Source organism: Anarrhichthys ocellatus, unplaced genomic scaffold, assembly GCF_004355925.1.
Source record: "Anarrhichthys ocellatus isolate YVR2014 unplaced genomic scaffold, GSC_Weel_1.0 scaffold30, whole genome shotgun sequence".
In the NCBI taxonomy this organism is placed as follows: domain Eukaryota; kingdom Metazoa; phylum Chordata; class Actinopteri; order Perciformes; family Anarhichadidae; genus Anarrhichthys; species Anarrhichthys ocellatus.
Window position 1 is genome coordinate 734,900 of NW_022280060.1, and position 21,333 is coordinate 756,232.

Genomic DNA, 21,333 nt, shown 5'->3' on the forward strand with positions numbered 1-21,333 from the left:
AAACGAGATGAAGGCCGCACTGTGCCGAGCATCAAAGTAATTCCAAAGTTTTCAGGGTTGCCAAATAAAGAAACCTGAAAGAATCGATTGAAATCTTGAAACATTCAGAGCCCTGTAAATTAAAATTTGTCGTAAGCTTTGTCTGCCTCTGCACATGGAACTTAATGGGGCCCCTGAATGCAATTCACGTGTGTCCATCAACAAGCATGTGCATGTGTGTGTAGGACCATGGTGGAGAACCGTACCGAATGTTGAGGAGTTTGAAAGCATTTAGCAGCACCCCTTTCTTCACGTCGTAATCAATCTTCTGATCGGTCCCAAAGCTCGGCGCTCGATTGATCTGCCAGAGAGGAGAGGAGAGAAACATTCAAAGAATATTTTCCTACTTCATCTCGTTTTTTTTCCTCCTCCTCCTTCTCAACTCAGAAGACAGAAATGCCATGCAATTACAGGAGTGGATTTAGGGCATGTTTGGAAAAAAGACATCTGTTCCCGCAATAAGAAGAGAGAGGAAAGCGATGGAAAGGGAGAGTTTTGTCTTTCTGAAGGACACTTTGGAACTCTTAGTCTTTGTCTGGACATGAATCTTGTCTGACACTGATGTGTGTATGCTTGTGCATGAATAAGAGCCTATGTGTGTATGACAGCATGCATATGAACAGATTGTGTAAGTTAAGCTGTCACTAGATTAGTGACCCTGCCCTTTTCTGTCAACCACAGGAAGCAGTCCATGACTCTGTAACTTAAGTATGCCAGGCACTGTGAGACCAATCCGTACCACTGCCACCAACAATCTCTTTGTGAGCATCAGTGAATTACCAGCTCTCGGCTCAGTCCCATCATATGCAATTGAGATAGCTCAGAGGGAGTCAACTGAGCGAGAACAGAATAAGCCACCTGTGATTTAAGGTACAAAAGCCAGTATCACCCGGGGAAAAATTCAAGAGCAGCTTAGCTTTCTTAACAAACACCAGCGATGGTGCAAGGTATTCAGATATCAGTTATTATACCTGACACAACAAATAAATTCTTCCCTTTTTACTCTTTGTATGTTCCCTCTGTCTTTTTGACAAAGTGCGGAGGGAGGGTGAATGAACTGGCAACCGCAATTGAAATGGTGTCTTCCTAAGAGGTGACTTCAAAATGACAACGCAACAGATGGCCTCCGAAAGGCTGGCTCAGGCTAATAAACCTTGATTGTTGAGATAAGTTAGGTCTCCTCCAAACGTCGTTCAAACTTCATTTTTTTCCCTATTTTTTCATGTGGGAACATCAGTATGGTTGGCACCTTTTGATGTCATTAGATTTGTAATAGCCATACTGACTGAAACTTGCCGTCTCCCATGCTGGGTTATAGAACTCCCGTTCTATAACCCAGCATGGCTGCATCCGTTGGTGAAAATTAAAGATCCTTTTCAATCAAAGAAAAATCACTGCTAATAGTGCTGTAGCTGGAAATTCATCCTTATCAGTAGCCGTAATCTGCAGTTGGAGTGAGACATTATTCGTCCCGTTCCTATCTTCCCTTCGAAAAAAAGCAGTTGGATACAGTTGAACTCGTAAAAAGCAGCACGGCAGCCAATCACAGATGGAGATTTACATAAACAGAGCAACATTGAGCCAATCGTAGGTTTTAGAGCACGTAATAGATCCATCCTATCAACCAATCATGAACTTGGGTAAATAATACTGAAAGGGGAAAATGAGAAAACAGATTGGTGTGCAACATCAGGCCATTTGGAACCATAAAGACATTTGGGCGAAAATCAGCAACAAAACCTCAAAGCCCCTTTACAGAGATGTGCAAAGAGTCACAAAGGTTGCGGGGGTAGCACTCAAAAACTCCATCTCTTTTTCTCTTCCGTTCCTCTACGGTTCTAGCCATTACTAATCCTGACACAAAGGTGCTTACTGCTGTGTGGCAGATTTGGGAACAGTGCTGTGAGATAATATTTACATCACAACCAGGGTCCAAGGAACTGAGAGAGCCAGAGGGTTGAATGCGCTTCCAACCGAAGGGCAAGTAGTCCAAAAGAGAGCGGTAACTACTGAACGACTGTTCATTTGAGTCAGCCGTAAAAGGCTACTCCTAAATTGTCCTCAAGTCAGACACCTAAACCCCAAACTGCCACGATATGAATACGGTTGGACAAAGAGGCTTCCATGTTTGAATAAATGTAGCGGTGCGAGGCTGAGCATAGGTGAATAAGAGCATGCCAAGGATATGAAAACTTATCCGGAGATGTAGCTGTCTTTGGTAACCTGAAGCAACTGTATAACCTTCTCTGAGTTGGGCCAACACTGCCCGAGTCTCTTCGACTAGTTTAGAGGATAGATCCACAAATACAAAAAGTCCGATGCTAAATCTGCACCAGTATGACATGGGTTTGTACAAGCGTGTGCGCGCACCCACATGCAAATTTTTCTAAACGGCAACCATTTATCAGAAGGAAGCGGGGGGGGATGAATGTCTTCCAGTGCACAGAGGAAAAGAGGAACAGGGACTCTTTCACTCAATATAATGAACTCTACCATACATCCCTCAGTGTGCTGAGAAGGGCAGAGCTCCACTTCAACCTACAGTACCTTACCTCAGGAAAAAAAAAAACATCACAAAAGAAAAAGAGGGAAGAGGTCTGTTTTCATTTAGAGCACTCCCTGATATGACAGCCACAAATGAAAAGAGTATGGCTTTAGAGCAGCGTAGCCTATAGGTAACAGCCAGACTGGCAGTGATCCTGGCGACAGTTGTCTCGTTACTTGTCTTCATTGCTTAGTTCGATTTGTGGTGTCAAGCTGTCACAGAGTAGACTGGCATCGCAGCACTCGCTGTCTCTCTTTGCTCTCCCTCAATCTTTCCTCTCTCTCCGTCTACTCTACTCTAGTCGCCTTCTTCTTCTGGTTAGTTTCTCTTCCTGTCTCTCCAGCCGTTTTCTGTCTGGTCACTTATTTCCCTCCCTTCGCTTGCTATCGCTCACGCTCTGGTCGTTACCTTTCTTATTCATTCTCTCTCTGTGTTTCTGTGTTCGCTCTTTTCCTCTCTGGCAAAGGAAGTTGGACCCGTCTGGTCCTAATGAACCCCTGCAGGCTCCCAAAACCCCCACTCTGATTTCCTTAAGTGACTCTGGCAGGGTCTTAAAGGAGCCTTTGGTTGCTCCAAGACGCATTCAATAAAAATGTCAGATGAAAAGATTAGAAACTTCTTTTTACTCGTGCTTTGATTCGGTTCAGCATCAGCATCGCATCAATGCAGCCCAAATATCACTCGGCCAAACATGTAGGAGAAGAACATATCAGTCTGTAATTCTTTACAGGACAGGTTTATCCTCATCTGATCACCCAGTTAAACATACAAAGAACAGAGGGTGAGCAGTAAATCATGAACATACCCATTACAGTACATGTTACTCTTTTATTTTCTGCACCTGGAGGTGTGTGACTGAGACACATAAGTAACCTGCCAGTGTTTATGAAGGCAAATAAAGCTTGTAGGAGGGAGGGCTTATTATTTCTTTTTTAAATTATCCATTTGGTTTGAATTGTCTGTGAACTGAAGCCTGTCTACTGATCTTTATTGCAGGCCCTACAATACAGAGAAGTGCAACTAGCACAAAACTATTATCAATGTAGCCATCGGCCATTCTGCTCACCGAGAGAGAATCGACTGAATCTCAGTCCGTACACTGACTAAGAATCCGACTCTTGTCTAACAATTCGTCGTTGTCGATTATACTTACTCACTCATTGTTGAAAATGTGGGCATCAAACAGTTTTTTGCATGTGCCCCTCTGCTGTGTCACACCAACCCTAATAACATAGCAACAGCAATGGATCAACAACAATCAGCTGCTTTCTTTCCACAACAAATTGCTTCCCCCCATCGACATCCATTCTGTGTCTGGAAAACTCGGCAGACAAGTGCAAGGGCTGCTCGTGATTAATCGGTTCAGAAAAACGACCCCCTCTTATTATTCCTGGCAGAGTGTAAACAACCACTGCTTTGACAAGCCTCCCATTCTGCCCCGCACACTCGAGGGTATCGGCACAGTTCAACCGCTGTCAGAATGGAGTGTTTGTTGCCGCACAATGGTGGAATGAGAGAGCGAGGCAAGGGAGGGAGAGCATGAGTAGCAGAGCGACAGAAAGACAGACAGCTGGCCGCCATGTTAAGTCACTCTCTTGTTTCAGCCGTCTTATCAATCACTGTTTTGTTCTTTTTGTGGCGTTTTTATTGGTCCAGCCGAACACAGGGAAACTCTAGCTGAGCATGCTGAGCTGCTGGTAAAGGTCCTGGGAGTGAGCGGGTCCAACGCTTAGCTCAGCCACCAGTCGGCCTGACCTGCCTGACTGACTGGCTGGCAGGGTGCAGGGAGTGTTGCTTTTCTTGTTGCTTTTTTTTTTTTTTTTTCTTTCTTTGAAGACACACAGAGATACAATCTGACACAGCCACGAAAAAGGAAAAGGGTGCTTTGAAGGAGCACAGAAAGGTAAAAGTGGACATAGTTATGCAGCCGCACACGCACACCTACTTACAAACATACGAGAATATCACAACAAAACACACCTCAGGTTCCAGACAGTCAGTCATAAATATGCAAGAGTATATATCTCCCTTTATAGTCTCTAATACACTCAACCACACACACACGCACACACTACAGTTCCATATGTCACTCATAAACATGCAATATATAACTTCCCCCTCAAACACATGCATGCACACAAACACACACACACACACACACACACAGTCACTGCTGCTGCCGTACATGCCTGATGATAAATGACTAAATGTTGGGGTGTGTTTTTCAACTGCCCCACATACGAGGCCCGTGCGCTCCTAATTTGATACTTATTCCATGAAATAGTCATGTTGGGGGAAAATGGATGTGGATAGAGACAGACAGTCCCATACATCATTCTAATTATTCTTTAATAAACCTCGTATAAGCCAAGGAGTGGCTCGTAGGTAACTACTGCCACCTAGGGATCGCAGGGAGAAAGACGCCCCCTCAGAGCTACATTTAAATAAGAATGAAGCCCACTAAGTGCAAAAGATTAATCAAAGGCAAAAGGAGAATGAAAGGTGGAAGGGTGCAAGAGAAACTCTGAAAGATAATTGAGTACATCAAACTGTATGTATTCTCCTCTATCATTTTTCACACTAGAAAATTCAATCATGAGGGGATGAAATTTGGAGAGCATGGGTAGCAAGTAAATTCCTCCTTAATCACCCTGAATACACAATAATGTTCGACTCGGCTGTTGTAGGGGTTAGAAAACACTTCTCAAATTTCCTGAGGAAATATCTGAAAGGCAGGCTAACCTCTAAATCCTTCTTCTAAAACTCTGAGGAAAACACTTTGAACGGCTACTCTTTTACACTTTCATGGAAAGCTTTTAGAACATAAAATCTTCATCTAATTCTGCACGGATGAAGCAGAATTTTAATTGAAAGCTTTCGTAAGTGTGAGGCACTATTTATTCCACAGAGGAAATTAACGGTATTTTCAGTCGTTGTAATTCATTTGCAGTGTGTTGGAGATGTGTAAGAGTTATATCCATGTGTTTGTTTCTACGTGTATGTGTGTACCGTGGCATCTGTTTACACTTGCCAGCGCAGATTACTCCCCACAAACACACCCCAACACAAACACGCACACACACACACATATACACTTGCACTCAAAAGAAAAGGAAGTCTGGATTATGTTGGCTCTGAAGGACGGAGAGGCAAAACCAAACTCATCTTGAAACAATTGGGGGCAAAGCACAGAAAGAGAGGAAAGTTTCAGGAAGGGGTGAAGGAAGGGAGGGAGAGGAGGGGTGAAGAATCACCGCCCTTAGGGGAGCAGTCCAGCTGCAGTCTGTTGTCGTAATGCCCATTCACACACACACACACGCGCACACAAACACACTGAGACGCAAACAAACCAGTGCCACGGTTGACCAAACCATGCCCGCCTCATTAGCTGCCAATCACTCCGCACAAGCCGTCCTAAAGGGGGGGCAGGAGGGGAGAGAAGAAAATGGATGGAGGAGGAGATGGTAGATAGGTTGCAGCCATCAATAATCAAGCAGCCTAAACTCCTGTGTCCGATGGCATCTCAGTACCGAACGAAAAACGCCGTGAAAGTTGGCACACGAGGTTTCTTCCTCGTCTCTTCAATCCGTTTCATACTAATTTGGCCTGTTTTGGTGTTTTAAGCGGGATTCCTCCATGCCTCTCTGACTGGATAAAAAGACGTGCTGTAGGCTGGAGTTAGATCAGAATGTCCACACACACCGACACACACACACGCGCACGCGCGCACACACGCACACACACAGACTGTGGCCCTAACGAGCAGGCCGACCAGCCATTGAGCTGCTGGTACCTGACACTAGATAGACAGCTTTTCACAGACCAGGCACGTTTGTAATTATACGTGCTCACTACAAACATTTGTTTCTTCTTATTTTGAGTTGACTAGCATAAGCTTCTATTTTTTTTTTTTTTTTCAAAAAATATATTTTTGTGTGTGTGTATGTATTCTTCTTGTCCTCGTCCATCACCCACCAAACCTCAAGTATTTTTTTTCCCCTTTTCCTCACTCCATTTGACATTATTTGTCACGCCGGCTTACAGCACATGAGCCTTGGATAAACTTGAGAGAGGAAGGGGGTGCAGGGGTGACAGTGCTGTCCCGTTGCTATATTTTCCATTGAGTAAAATGCACTCCTTATGACACACTGGATTTTCAGGTGACTGCTGTTTTCTTTGACCCATGTACCCCAATTTTAAGACACCACCACATACAAGCAGAATTTATGAGCAACGCTTATCATGAGGCAGTTCCTGAGCTAAACTAAATGTGTATTTATTTCTGCATTTATTATGTTTTCCATTGTATTTTTGTTTTGCTATTATTTATTATTTTGCTGTCAAAAGACAAAGAAAACACTCAATGAAGCTCTTAAAGCAAAAGCCTTGGCATTGACAATACAAACCATAGTGTAAGCTGACTGTGTGTGTGCGTGTGCTTGTGTGTGTGTGTGTGTGTGTGTGTGCTTGTGTGTGTGTGCTTGTGTGTGTGAGAAGATCGCGGCTCAATGAAACGCCTTTCCCATACGAGACACAGATGCTGTCTGGGCTGGTTTAATGAAAGTGAACGTCTCGGGTTACGCCATTTGAGCAAGTGTGTGTGTGTGCGTGTGTGTGTGTGTGTGTGCGCGCGCGCCTATGTAGTGCTGATGTTTTGAATGTCAATAGGAGGTAAAACTTGTGTTGAAAACTCTGCTGAATTAAGATAAGAATCACACAAAGGCCCGTCTCTCTCTTTTTACCTGCTCTTCTCCACCTTCTATACTTGCTCTGAGCACAATGTGCCCGTTTGATGCCTGGCATCGGTTTGAGAAGCATCACTCCTGCTTTCTCTGTTTCCCCCCCCTGTGACAAGCTATTTAGCAGGTGTGCGCTGGTCTGTGGGTTGTTCCTCTTGAGTGTCCCTATTCGTTATCAGTATATTTGCAATGATTTCTCTTTGTGCGTGTCTGCTTACAAAGAGTCGCTGTATTGTATCTTGCACAGAGGTTTTCTTGCAAAGCCAAAATAGAGGCGACGACTCGCTTCTAATCACAGGGGTTTGGAGTTGCACTATTTTGAATACCTTGTCTTGAAAAAAAACAGTGGCTACTTTCTAGAGGTGTAATTGGAGGATGTGAGGGGTAATCATGTTGCTTTTCCCTCCCCAGCTTCCTACACACACACACACACACACAAAATGGCAGACAAAAATACAAATACAAAAGGGCAGGATTAATGTCATTTGACAGTTTCTTATATATGATACCATTTAGCTTTCAGGTATCTGACTGACTTGGAGTTTACACAGGTTGAACTTTCATTTCCTGGCTGCGAGTTTGCATGTCCAACAACCAACTTTGACGTTTTAAAGAGTAAGAGAGGAAGACATTGTCGGAACAGCAGTCTGGGTAAAGGCCCAACGAGGCATGGCACACATAATTCACAGTGACACCCGTAGGGAAACCTGAGAGCTGAAGTCCACAAATTCAAAACAAACCTGTTAAGACCTAGATTGTGTTCCAATTCCATTTTTAAAGTTTTCTGATTCAAGGGGGTGACAGAAATAAAAAAATAAATAAAATAAAAAATGTTGAAATGCAGTGAAATGCATTTGTGTTGCCGCAAAATGCTGCAAAAAGATCTGCTGAAAATTTTAATTTGGACCTGAGGGCTTGCCATAGGGTACCGTTTGTGGCAACCAGCCTATGGGCCACACTGTGTCCCTGCAGAATAGGAATGAACGTCGACTACAAAAGAGGTAATAAAGTTATTTTCAGGCTTGACAGCATCCGTAGTGAGGATTTAAGAAGGGGTCTCTATGCTTGCAAGCATCCCCTGACTAATCAGCTGTTTTTTGGATATAAATGATTGTTGCTGTAAATGTTGCGTGAAAGAGAAGCAGGGTTGTATATATGTGTGTGCGTGTGTATGTGTGTGTGTGTATGTGTGCGTGGGATGTTAATTGATGAGAGTTATAGAGAGCTGCTAGTAGCACAGAGGGGATCATTAGTGCTGGAGTGGAACAACTGCATTCACGGCTGTTTGCCATGTCTCACACACACACACACACACACACATACATAATATCACAGTGCACTAGCAGTCAAAAGGAACACCATCATCATGCTCTTTCTTGTACATCCTTTTGTCATATAGTACAACTGCTCAACCACACAAAAAGAGGCAGGTAATTATGTCATGATGGGGGAAAAAACAAACAATTATCCCAGAGGCATTTCCCATCCTTGAGTCAATTTGTGGGAGAGGAGGGGGAAAAGGCGCGCAGCCACTTTGGGCTAAAGGATTTAGGTCAAGCTTTAACTGACAGGCTGACATCAGAACGGTGAGACAGAAATCCTGGAGTGGACTCTAAACTGAAATCCATCTCCTGAGTGACTGACACTTGGAGAGACTGACACTGAGAGAATGAGGGGTGGGTGTCTTGCTAGTGAACTTGCCGTCCTGACCTATATTTTCCTACCCTGCATGTTTGCCTTTGTATGAGGAAAAGGGGTCTTTGTCTTGTCTTATATGCAGCTGTGTATGCCTGCATCTCTATTTGTATGCGTGGGTGTGTGTATGAATGCACACATCCATGTAATTGTGTGTTCATTTTTGTGGTTGTGAACCTTTCATTTTACATGGGAGTGTGTCTTCTGGTTGTGTTTGGAGGTGCATAAATACATACTTGAGACTGTGTAGATGTTTGTGTGTGTTTTTGTGCACCAGGGATGAAAATGTGTAAGCAAAATCAGTGTGTGTTTATGCTTTCTGTCAGTGCGGGGCAACTTCTCCCTCTCTCCCGCTGATGCCACATTACTTCAGTTTAGGAGCCGCTGTCACTTTAGTAGCAGCACAGACAGGTGAGACTGCACAGACGGCAGCCGAACACACACATACACACCCTAAAAATATATTTTATCGATCACGGTAAATCCCTTACAATGCTTTCATTATTATTCATTATGTTCTGAAGTTCAAAAATATACTGACATACATAATATTGACGAAATATACCACAGTAAAATTAAAACGTTGAAATTAGCAAATGATACTGTCCCTTTAAATGTAGTAAATACACTTCTTCGTATTATGGCAAAAAAAAAACGTTTTTGTCAGCAATGGGGAGTAGAAATTACTCGGAAAAAATTTAAAACACACTAACGCCGTTTCACACACACCTCATAAACACATAAACACACATACGGAGTTGTACCTCCAGTAGCCAGGGTTTGAGCTTGCGGTCCAGGATGATGTCGAAGCCCAGGACCTCAAAGCAGACGCTGTCGCTCCCTGGTGGCTGGCCGGGGCGACACATGCGATAGGCATGCAAAACGTGGGGCTCAGCCACTATTATGGTCTTCACCACCAGCTCCTGGCAGGATACAAACACAAAGAGATCGAGAATCACCAAGCTGAGCTGACAAACAGTGCACATCTTACTTTTTTTTTTTTTAGTCACTTGCCTACATCCTTAAATGCTATAGGCAGCTCATTTTTTATAGCAGCTGATTAAATGTCCTCTTTAACTGAAAATGGTGCTATGTAGAGGTCTGACTTTAATTGCAGGTTGTGACTGCAGACAAATGCTTGAACCTTTAGGTTCAGGACTAAACTCTAACAATTGAGTAATCATGACACATACTACACCTGTAATCTACAGACGGTTTTTAAAGAGGTAGGACAACATTCAATTGTTCAAAGATACTCAAAAAAGTATTACTGTCACAGAATATTTTGGATTTTACTCACACACAGACTTTCACCAATGTTGGTGGTGGTCCATCTGAGTGGCCAATGGCTCCCAACCTGTGTTCATGTGTGTGTATACACATGTGTTTGCTGGCTGCTACCTGCCAGCCTACTCCCACTGTGCAGCTGGGGTAAACATGCTCACTCTGACACACACACACACTCTCACACTCTGCACAAAGCTTACCCTCACCAGTCAAGCCCCACGCAGTGCTGCTGGCCTGCCATTTGACCAGTCCAGTCTGACTGCTGGGTGCAGGAGAGGGGTATGGTGGTCTGGCCCTGGCCTGATAAGGCGGCAGCCCCATACCTTTTCTGTCTGTCGCTCACACACCTCCATCAATCTGTCCGTCCATCCACCCGTCTGACCCACAGGCTGCACAGCACAAACACCTGCTCCCACTCGTGTCGTTTATGCCCGAAGTCCCCAGTACTGGCTGGTGTGTACGTGTGTCTTTGTCCCTACCCCCATCACCTCCCTCCTTATCCTGAGCCCCCAGCACTGCCCACTGCCGAGCACTGTGCATGTGTGCCTGTGTTTTGTTAGCTTTGGGCTGAAATGGTTTTATAAGCCTCTTTGAACCATTTTATCGATTTATTTTTGTGTTTTACCGGCATACATTTGTTTATTATTTAAAATATTTTGTGTGTGCATGTATGAGGCATTTTCATCGTCTCTGTTGTAGTAGCGTGGCTTCTCTTTCGATCTCAGTGTAGTGGAGCCAGCAGTGTGTAGAGTCGTGGATTCAAGTCACATGACCTGGACTCGAGTCACAAAATTGATGACTTTACACCCCCCCCCCCCAAAAAAAAGACACACAACTAGGCTTGTCCTTTAACATAAATTAATCGGGACTTCCCTTGGACTTGAATCTTTTGTCTTGAAAATTCTTCCCCCGAGCCCAAAGATTAAAATGTATGCTATTTAAAAAAAAAAACTGTAACGCATCAATTATTTCCTGAATCTACTAACAGTAACTCTATTCATTAACAGCAAGTCGACACTTAATTCCCCAGTTCCACTTTCTTAGAACCAATCCAACAGCATCCAATCAAGACGCATGAGAGAACCATGAAGACCTAACGTTACGTTACCGAGCGGCAGTTGGAGAAAATGATACCAAAGATAATTTAGTTTGCATACATAAACTATGCGGTGTTCAACAAAAAAAAAAAAGCTGCAGCATGCAAAATGTGTGGGTGGAAAACTACAGACAAAAACGCAACTGGCAATACATTTGGTGAAGAGCGCATTATGACTTGTTTAGGACTTGGGACTTGACTCAGGACTTTCCTGTCTTGACTTAAGACTTGACGAAGGTCTTGAGTTCAAAAGCTTGAGATTGCAAAACAATGACTTGGTCCCACCTCTGCAGCAGGATATTTAAACTAGAGGCAGTAGTAGGAAGTAAAGTTTTTCCTCAAGTAAAATGATATATTTTTATTACAAAGGAAAGCATTTCAAACTAAACAGAAAAAATAATAAATGGCTTAAACAGGTTGAAATATGCATTTGAATTTGAGTGACATAAATATGTGTAACCTTTAATGTTTCTGAATGTCCACCATAGACCTACCGGATCAGAGAAGGAGCATCAATGCACTCTAATGGTACCATCAGAGTAGACATCCTCAGTGTAGCTATTTAATTGTCTACTACATGGTCACTCTGACACACACACACACAACATCTACACTACGCTTCCCCCTCACCAGTCAAGCCCCACGCAGTGCTGCTGGCCTGCAGTTTTCTCTGTAACACTGCTAGATGCAGGAGAACGGTACGATGGTCTAGCTGTGGCCTCTATAATTAGCATTCCTATTCGGATGCTGGTCTCAAAATTACACCCACATAAAAAAGCTGTGGCTTTGCTGGTCAAACCTTGGACACTGTGCCCCATACAGCACATCAATAATACCTCAATATGAAAGAGATATCAGTGAAACATGGGGGGGGGAAAACCACATACACTATATTCTTAACCCCCACAGACAATCTTTTGGCAAACAAACTCTCTGACTCTCTGACTGTGACCGTTGGCGGAAAGAGTCAGGGCAGCCTGCTTGGTCTGTACAGGAACAAAATGTAAGAGGAGAGATGAAAAGAGAAGGAGAGAGGAGAGTGAGCGGAGAGCATGAATACAGAGTTGAAATAAAACAGTGTGTGAGTGCAAACGGACAGCACTAACACCAAAGTGGTGCAACTTCTGAGGAAAGAGCAGAGACAAAAATGTTGAGAGAGCAAGAGAAGAGGAGGATGGTCTAGCTGAGGCAGAGGGCGACACTGATGTGTCAAGACAAGCAGGATGTGAGAAAAAAGAAATAGAAGCGAGAAAGAAGAGTAGAAAAAAGAACTTTAACGCCCAGACAAAATGGATCACATAGAGAGATTAAAGAAAGATGGATAGGAGTGGAGAATGAAGGAAAGGAAACATTACCTAAACAAGAACTTAAAGCATGAGGTAAAACACCGGCTACAAGACCTACAACAGTTTTAAAAACCACTTTGTTCAACGTGAACATAAAGAAAAGTAAAAGCTGATGGAAAGAAGAAATAAAAGATTGCCTTGAGGAAAGTATAATAACCAATGGGATTTGATTTTGAGGTTGAACGCTTGTAGCATGAGAACAGACAGTGGAACACAGAACAATCACTGAGGGACCATGCACCCCAAATGAATACGGACAGAGGGACAAAAAGTCACGGTCAAGAAGAATGAAATAGAAAAGGACATGAACGGAACCGGGGAAAAAGAAACGGGTAGAAAAGAAAGATGTAACGACAAGAGTACTAACAGAAAGACAAAGGAGCATATGATGGGATGGATGGGTAAAAGTTTAAAAAAAAAAGTGAATGAATCAGGAATAGGAGGTAAAAGAATCGTCCAGAGAGACTTTGATGAAAGAAAATGTACGAGGTAAAGGTTGAGCTGAGAGTAGGGCCGGATAGAGAAAAGCTCATCCTCCTGGAATGATGTTTTCACCGAGCTCTTCCTAAACAAAGCTCGGAAGCTCACTGAATTACTGTCATAACAAATCATATCAAACCTTTTGCTGGTCCGCTCGTGTTCTTTGTGCGACGTGTGTTGGTTAGTAGAAAGAGCATGTGTATATATGAGTGTACGCTTACACAGATTGCACTTGGGAACACATGCACGCGTTGTTTGCATTTGTGGCGCGTCTTGTTATCATACCGCACATCCTTGCATTTGTGGAAGTACACATCCGCCACGGTGTATCTGTGTGTATCTGTGTTTTTGTGTTTGTGTCTGTTTGGGTGGACTACCCACGTACAGAGACGTCTCCCCAGAACTTGGCCACGTCGTAGTCGTTGGCGCGGAGGAACTCGGTGAACCAACTGATGGACCTCTTGCTGCCTTTGTCCACGGTCTCGTCTCGCTCGAAGTTCTCATTGTGTTTGTTGACCGAGTAGTTGGTCAGATGCATGTAGAGCTGGCTCTGTGGAGACGAAGGTGAGTTAGGAGGGTTGTACGTCAACACGTGCGTGTTCACACCTGTCTCTAGCTAACGATTTCTAGCTTCATTTCATTCGATAGCTGTGCAATAACTTCATGCGATAGCTCTTACATAAGAACACAGATTTGAGGAAAAATAGGCACGATTTTAGAGGCTGAATGGACATACTACCATCATCAATATGATGAAAGAAAATATTGAATTAAAAAATATAGGATATCTACAATTTGACCAGATGTGGTAGATTGCTTAATCAAAGGTCTGTGGTCTTTACATAAGCTCTGACATACAAAATCAAATGTCAGAGCAACAGCAGATTGTATTTGCACCAGATGGCATGTTTTGTTCATTGTCGCATAAAAAAACTATTCTCTTATTTCCCCTGAATTCCTTCATTTACAGAAGTTAGGCTCGTGTTCACCTGCTTCCTGCTCAAAGTTAGATGCATTCATAGCTGAGAGTTGTCCAGTTCAACTACTATCTAATACTAATGGCTACAAATTACTCCACTGAAGCAAGTGCAATAGTAGATACAATGAAATGTTATTTTAATACATGGAGTATAAACTGTATATTGTACTTAAATAGCTGTGGTGCCTGTGCAAGTGCTCTTTAGTGTAATTATATCGTTGTCAGTGATGATAATCGTCTCAGCAAACAACATCCTCAAGGGTGTTCACGCTTTTATCCCCACAGTGCACATACCCACAATGTAATGTAAAACTTTTCCTCATAAGTAATAAGGACATGAATAAAGGAAAAAACAAAAACATCACAAACGTGTCCCTTGGCAACAACTAAAGATGGTAAGAAATGGTGCAGTCGGAAAAATAAAGAACAGCTCGCTGTGCTATATGGGAATTACCAATGCTCTATTCTAAAAATGGTTCCTTCTGCCCTTATGGGAGAGACAGATAATGAGTGCAACAGCAGAGCATGCTTACAATCATAGATCACCAAAATCTCAAGCACTGAAGCCATAGTGCCCCATAGTTCCAACAGAGCAAGGCTAAAACGAACGGTTGATTATAACTAGCGATTGTGTAACCCTTGTGGTATCCGTCTCTTTAAACACCATCCCTCACAGTTGAAGACAATACATCCTTGTCCTTAGCCTCAAAGGTAATAACGCTGTGACCGGAGGCCACTCCAGCCCATGATGGCTGTCTGGGAGCCACTCTCTGTGGGATTGAACATCCATCTCCGTGGCACGACTCACTACATCATGTGTCACAGACCGGGTAAGACAATACACATTTGTGTCACAGGAGGGGTCCAGCATGTCTATGTGAGCGTGTGTTCACATTGTAGATAAGCATCACACTTGATAGGAAGCTGTGTGTGTGTGTGTGTGTGTGTGTGTGTGTGTGTGTGTGTGTGTGTGTGTGTGTGTGCGTGTGTGCGTGCGTGCGTGTGTGTGTGCATGTGTGTACATCTCATCATCAGCAACAGACTGTGCTTCAGCAGGTGCAGAACCTCAAGGCAAATATGAGCGGCTTGATATTACAGGAGACATCTGGCATGTGGACATTTACACTCCGTGTGCATACAGTATGCCTGCCCATTTTGTGTGTGTGTGTGTGTGTGTGTGTGTACAGCCTTACAGTTGTCTGCATTTGGGCACTGTTGACTGTGTATATGAGTACATGTATGTTTCGTGATCATACAGCGATAACACTGTTTCCCAACCTCTGTCCTGCTGTGTGTTTGTGTGTCTAATTTGATTATGGTGACTTCCACAAGCCCATGGCTCCGCTTCATGGGAGTGCATTGTGAATCTACTTCTACTATCCGTCTGTAGCGCATTTCTGACTCGCCCGATTGGCCACACACAAGGTTCTGTATCTACTTTCCAATAGAAATCCATGAAGGGTGTATGTCTACAACTCATCAAACTGGCCTTGTGCACAGATGGTACACAGATAAAGATGCACGTTTTTTCTCAGTCTATGGGAAAAATCCTACACAAATAAATGTCATCATCTTTATTATCAGTATTATTGTTAGTGACTCACCAGGTTGGCCTCACTGGGTGCATGGTACTTCTCTGTGCCCATGCGAACCAGGCCGTCATTGTAGAGAAAAATGCGAAGTGGGTCGCAGGACGTGACAAGGATGTAGATGCGCAGGTCAAACTTGTAGCCCTCCATCAGGAAGGGCTTGTCCAGGTACTCCTGAACGATAAAGTGCTCCTGGGCTGGCAGCTTCTCGCAGTTTCGGATAAGCGAGATCCTGGATAGACAGAAACTTTATTAATCCTCGGGGGGGGGGGGGAATTGGGGGGTCGTCAGCAGCATAATAAAATATGGCACAGTAAAGACAAAAAAGATAATTAAAAAAATGATAGATGGCAGCATAGCAGGGACCATGAACATGACTGATGATATTGGCACCGTCATACATACGCGTTGAAGCAAAAAAATGAAGCCAAACAGTATACAGATTTTATAGGTTTTAACACTATATTTCATTTTAAATCATCGGGGAAAGTTAAGGACATATTACTGGGGTGCCACATCTGCCTTTTATGGTGGAGACTTTTAATCTTCACATTCCTAAAAGCAATAAATGAAGGAGAAGCTATGTCCTTACTGAGCATTACATTTACACTGAAGACGTTTAGCCATGGTGCCCTGGTGGTATTTATGATATGACCTTTCACTTCTACAGAACCTTCACTGAAAACATTTGTAAATGAGTGTGCTCAGCATGACTTAGGTCCAGTTTGAGCAGGACAAGCTGTTTGGCTCTGAGGGACATTTAAACGTTCCAAAGCTTTTGCTACTCTCTTCATTACTTGGCCATCTAAATAAAGCTCTTGAAAAATAAATGTACAAAAAAAAACACAGACAGGTACAATACAATGCTGGTTTGTCTTGAGATGCAAGCATCTGGAGAACATTGTGATTTTCTGAAGCCAAACTGTCTGAATGGCACAGAGCATCACATGCTGTAGCAGGCTCTTTCAGCTGTGTGCAGGTTAATAGGAGCAGACATTGTGCTCCGTTTCAACCTCAACCTCTAATTCATTTGCTTTGGTCTCATGTCACTGGCACTCAGGCCTTAAGGTATGCAGGCCTTTACGAGCTGGACTCCAGAATGAGTTGTGTTGGTTTACGTGCATCCATGTGGCCGTGCACGCGAGGTTGAGGGGCAATATTTTTTAAACTGAGTGAAAGTGTGTCCGTATGTGTGTGGGTGTGTGCAGGCAGGGTGAGGGGTCGTTTCTAAACAATCTCCCACTATGTACCGGCATCGCGACTGACCTATATCACCATCACTCTTAGTTAAGGCAGACTTGGCCTAAATTGGTTACATGCACAGCCTGGAAGGCTCCATTATACACATGCAAGCAGGCACACCACATACAAACACAATATATGGCCAAGATGTAAAGCCTTGATTGTTAAAAAAAAAAAAGTACAGTTTGAGGTATTAAGGGCAAATGTTATTCTGCTCTGTAATCACATAGAACATACAGTATGCTGGGAACAGTGCAGTCTATGTCTAAAAGAATACTGCTTGGTTAACTCTAATGAAGCGAAAAACTGCAGCATTGGTGATGAGCTTCTTAGTGCGAGTCTGGACTGAGATCAGGTACTTCCTCTCAGGTTATGGTCTTAGGTCAGCAGTCCTGTCTTCAGAGGTTTCCCAGCTTAGATCTGCCTCAGTGTGACGTTGTTGTTACTTTCAGGTTTATCAACCACTCCTCATCACCACTTGCTCCTGCCAACTAAAATACTGCCGTGTCATTGGTCTGCTTATAACAGTGATTGAGTAGAAAAGAACAGGGACAAGTTGATTGTAGGCTGACCGACTCTGTGAAAGGGCCTTTCAAACAGCGAGCTGAATGATGAAGACAGGGTTAACAGTGCTGGCTAGTCAAGGAGGAGTAGCTGAGGAGAAGACGACATGATTGATGAGCTGGGGTGTCAGATAATCACGGCCCCCTCTCCCCTGCCTATTTAATTTGGCACCGGAGGGGATCTCGCCTTTTTAAGCCCTGCACGCGTTTTTATTTTGTTTCCCTTATAACAAGCTGCGCCTCCGACACAAACAATAACTTAATTTTGTTGGCCGACGGAAAAATAAATTACAGGGAGTAGATATAACTTAATTTCCTGCCGCGTCACACCATGCAAAAAAAGAATTGAGAAAAAAAAATCTAATCTTGTGAACCGCCCGCCGTTGAGTGGTCGAGCTAAACTCAACATCTTTCATATTCTTAATGTATTGCTATAATTCAGCCTTTGCTGCCTTTTATTCTTTAATAAATAAGGGCTTAGTGCAGCATGGAGTTCTAAGTAATGCTCACATTATACCAGAACGGACAAATTCAAAGAGAATTAGAGGGAGAGGTGAGGCACACTGAGCTATTTGTACTTCAATATCCCCACCTATTGGTGCCAGTCATGAATGCACTCCAAAGTATTTCTTCACACATGCACTTTAGGGATCACAATATCAAAGAATAGCAAGTCAAAAAGAATGCCTATTAATTGTTTTTCGCAATCTGAACAGTTTCAACGTATTCGGAAGTGTTCAAGAGAGCTATATGTGCAAAACAAAAACTAATTTTGTTCAGAGGAGCCTGTATTGTAGCCAAATTATAATATCCACAGTTGGGCCTGTCTTTTAGTTCATATTTTATTTTTTTAAACCAACCACACTGGAAACTTTGAACTTGAAAGCACTTAGCATTTACACTTTATGTTAGTCCTGTACATGTATGCTTGACCTGCACACAGTAGCTTAGCAGAATTCCGTGTTGTTAGCTATGACTCATACATAGAACATTAGAGTCAGTTACTGGGTTTATTTTAGAGACAATTTTGGATACTTGTGTTGTAGAACATTTCTGTTACATCCATCTATTTTTTTTAAATCACTTATCCTGGTCAGTGTTTGGTAGATTGAACAGAGAAGCCCAAATGTCCCTTTCTCCAGGGACCTTCTGGATTTTAATCAACTGATCTCCTCCTAGTCAGTGGCACCTGGAACTCCTTCACAAGCAAGTTTAAAATCAACACCACCCCCACTCTCACCCAGTCTTAGTTTTGTTGACACTGTGTCAGAGAGCGGTCAATTCAACCCTTTGGTAAACTTTGCTTTGTATTGTTTTGTCCACCCCTATTTACACACGTTAGGTGTGTTGATTGCTTTAGAGGGTATAGGTGTACCTAATAAACTGGTTAATGTCAGAGTAAAGAGGCCATGTCACCAGGATTCTATACTGATTCTCTTAATACTTCAGGATAGTGAAAACTTCACAACCTGAGATAGGCACTGTAGGAAATATGCATTCAGGTACCAGCGCCTGCTCATCATTTGATAAAGAGATGTTATGGTGAGACAGAGTCCCCTGCAGCACCCACCTTGGTCCATTTTGTAGTCTGATTGTTCTCTGCTGATGGTGCCTCATAAAGGAATCCAAATAATCACATGCAGAGACCTTCAGGGAAGGAACTACAGTAACTGCCAGGAACCGTGTGTGTGTGTGTGTGTGTGTGTGTGTGTGTGTGTGTGTGTGTGTCCTACACTGGCACCGATAACCTCTGATTTATGGTGAGTGTGACCATCGAGGACAAAGAGGCCAACAATGAGATTCACCACAACCTCTCAGCTCAAATACTCAATCTTGTCCCAGCCGTAATACCTTTTTCCATCGACACTCATGTCAGGGTCACAAACCTCTTATTGCCTTGTTTTGTTGTGCTTGTCATCTATTTGCTCTATATTTCCTCCTCTACTCACTCGCGCAGACACTCACTATCTTGCTTAGTTTCTATCCTCTGCTTCAGTCACTCTCTCCCCTCTCTTTCGTGCCTCCGCCAGTCTTACAGCCAGTTTGTTTGATTGCTCGGGGGCACTTGCTAGCCTCTGACCTACCCGTGACCCATGGCTCCGTTGGCGGGTTTGACGATAAAGGTCTTCTGCTTGCGTTTCCTGCGTAACTCCTTGACATAGTTCTGGAACTGAGTGTACTCGGCAGGGAAGATCCAAGTTTTGGGTATGAAGCTGTACTCATGAGGCTGGCTCTTGATCATTCTGGAGAAACAAAGAGAAAAAGTGTTTTGGAGTACAGCAACATTTTGTATTTGTACTTTTCAAAATTACAAGTTACATTTTTTCTAAAAGTAAAGATGAATTTTGTGCTTTTAAAGCAGTATCTTCTAGTTATTTGGCTTGTAATGGTGAAGTGCTACAAGTACCCAGGTGTGACTTTTTCAAGTGCCAGGTGGCTAAACACGGAGCTTTGAAATGCTCTTGTTTTTTCACATTTGCAAACTGTACCAAAGTAATCTCATTTGAAAACTTACTTGGACATGTTTCTTGCTAGGCAGTCTTTCCGGCAGATTTCGCCCATGCCAGGGAAATGGTTAATTCTCTGCAGAGGGACAGGCAGACATAATAATGTTGTTAGGGCCATTACGCCACTCAATTCCACCCCCACCCCTTCATAAAAACGAGCACATTAAAGGCAGCAACCTGAAGTGAGCTTACAATGTTCTGACATTTATGCCCAATTACGGACCCAAAACAAAAAGGTGACGCTGAGACCTTTCTCAACCCTTATTTAGTTTACCATGTTTTCCTTTTCTTTTTTTTTTTACTTTAAAGGCTGGGGAGGGAAGAGGCGAGAGAAAAAAAAAAGATCAATCTCAACTGCGAGGGGCCGAGGTAATTGGTTCTGCATCGCAAGCTCCTGCAGTGACAGTTGAATGAATTGCTTTGAATGCCCCGAAAGGGGGGGCGGGAGGGAAAGGAAAAACTCTGGGTTTTCTGTATTCTTTGACCAAATGAGCCTGAACAGGGGCGTTAATTAGGCTCATATGAACTGAAACTTGACAGCAAACTCTCACAGTACATCACTAAACGGGGGAAAAAGGAAAGAATTAATAGAGGGAGAACGAGAGAAAGCACAGTGTAAAAGGATCCCGTGATTATTATCCAAACGAGACGGACGTAATTAGGGATTCGGAAGAGATTGCACAATTATGCCAATGCCGCGAGACGACGTGGCTTGTGAGGGGAAATCAAAACCAATTGTTGAGGGACTTCTACTATTCTACAGAGAAATTGTCTCGTGAAATACCACAGCGGCGCGAGCGAGCAAGTGAAAACAATTGACAGCAAATCACCAGTTCTATGTGAAAACATTAGCCACATTGCTACACGTTAAGCCGTTACAGTATTTGTAATATTCAATCTACTTAAGCTGAACTCTTGCTGCCCCTGTCCTAACAAGCCATACTCTTCCTAGCATGTGATTTAATCGATCATTAGTGCCCGGTCTAATCAAATAAGCACTCGGGAAGATGGATGGCTAACGCTCGGAGCTGAGGGGGAGCAGCAGCAGCAGCAAGTTCAGTCAGCAGGACAGGCAGGTCAAACAGAGGTAAGATCATTTTCAGACTAGTACATAGAACTCAGGGCAGCCCTTGTTGTTTAGGCCCGTCTTGTCAACATCACTAGAGACATCTGAAACCTGCCCCTACCCCCTGCTGCTCTTAACCTGTCAGTCTACTTGTCAATCT

The 21,333-nt window shown here is 43.3% G+C and overlaps 1 protein-coding gene across 9 annotated transcripts in view; it reads right to left on the reverse strand.

The window, feature by feature from the left end:
- ttll7 (tubulin tyrosine ligase-like family, member 7) overlaps positions 1–21,333 on the reverse strand; it is a 68,538-nt gene that overhangs the window by 35,809 nt on the left and 11,396 nt on the right. For all 9 annotated transcript variants that reach the window (XM_031864205.1, XM_031864200.1, XM_031864198.1 and 6 more), the window contains 6 exons: positions 20,116–20,183; positions 19,685–19,843; positions 15,811–16,027; positions 13,613–13,777; positions 9,783–9,941; positions 246–340 (listed from right to left, as the gene is read on the reverse strand). In XM_031864205.1, coding sequence (XP_031720065.1) covers positions 246–340; positions 9,783–9,941; positions 13,613–13,777; positions 15,811–16,027; positions 19,685–19,843; positions 20,116–20,183 — 863 coding nt within the window. The remainder of the gene's footprint in view (positions 1–245; positions 341–9,782; positions 9,942–13,612; positions 13,778–15,810; positions 16,028–19,684; positions 19,844–20,115; positions 20,184–21,333) is intronic.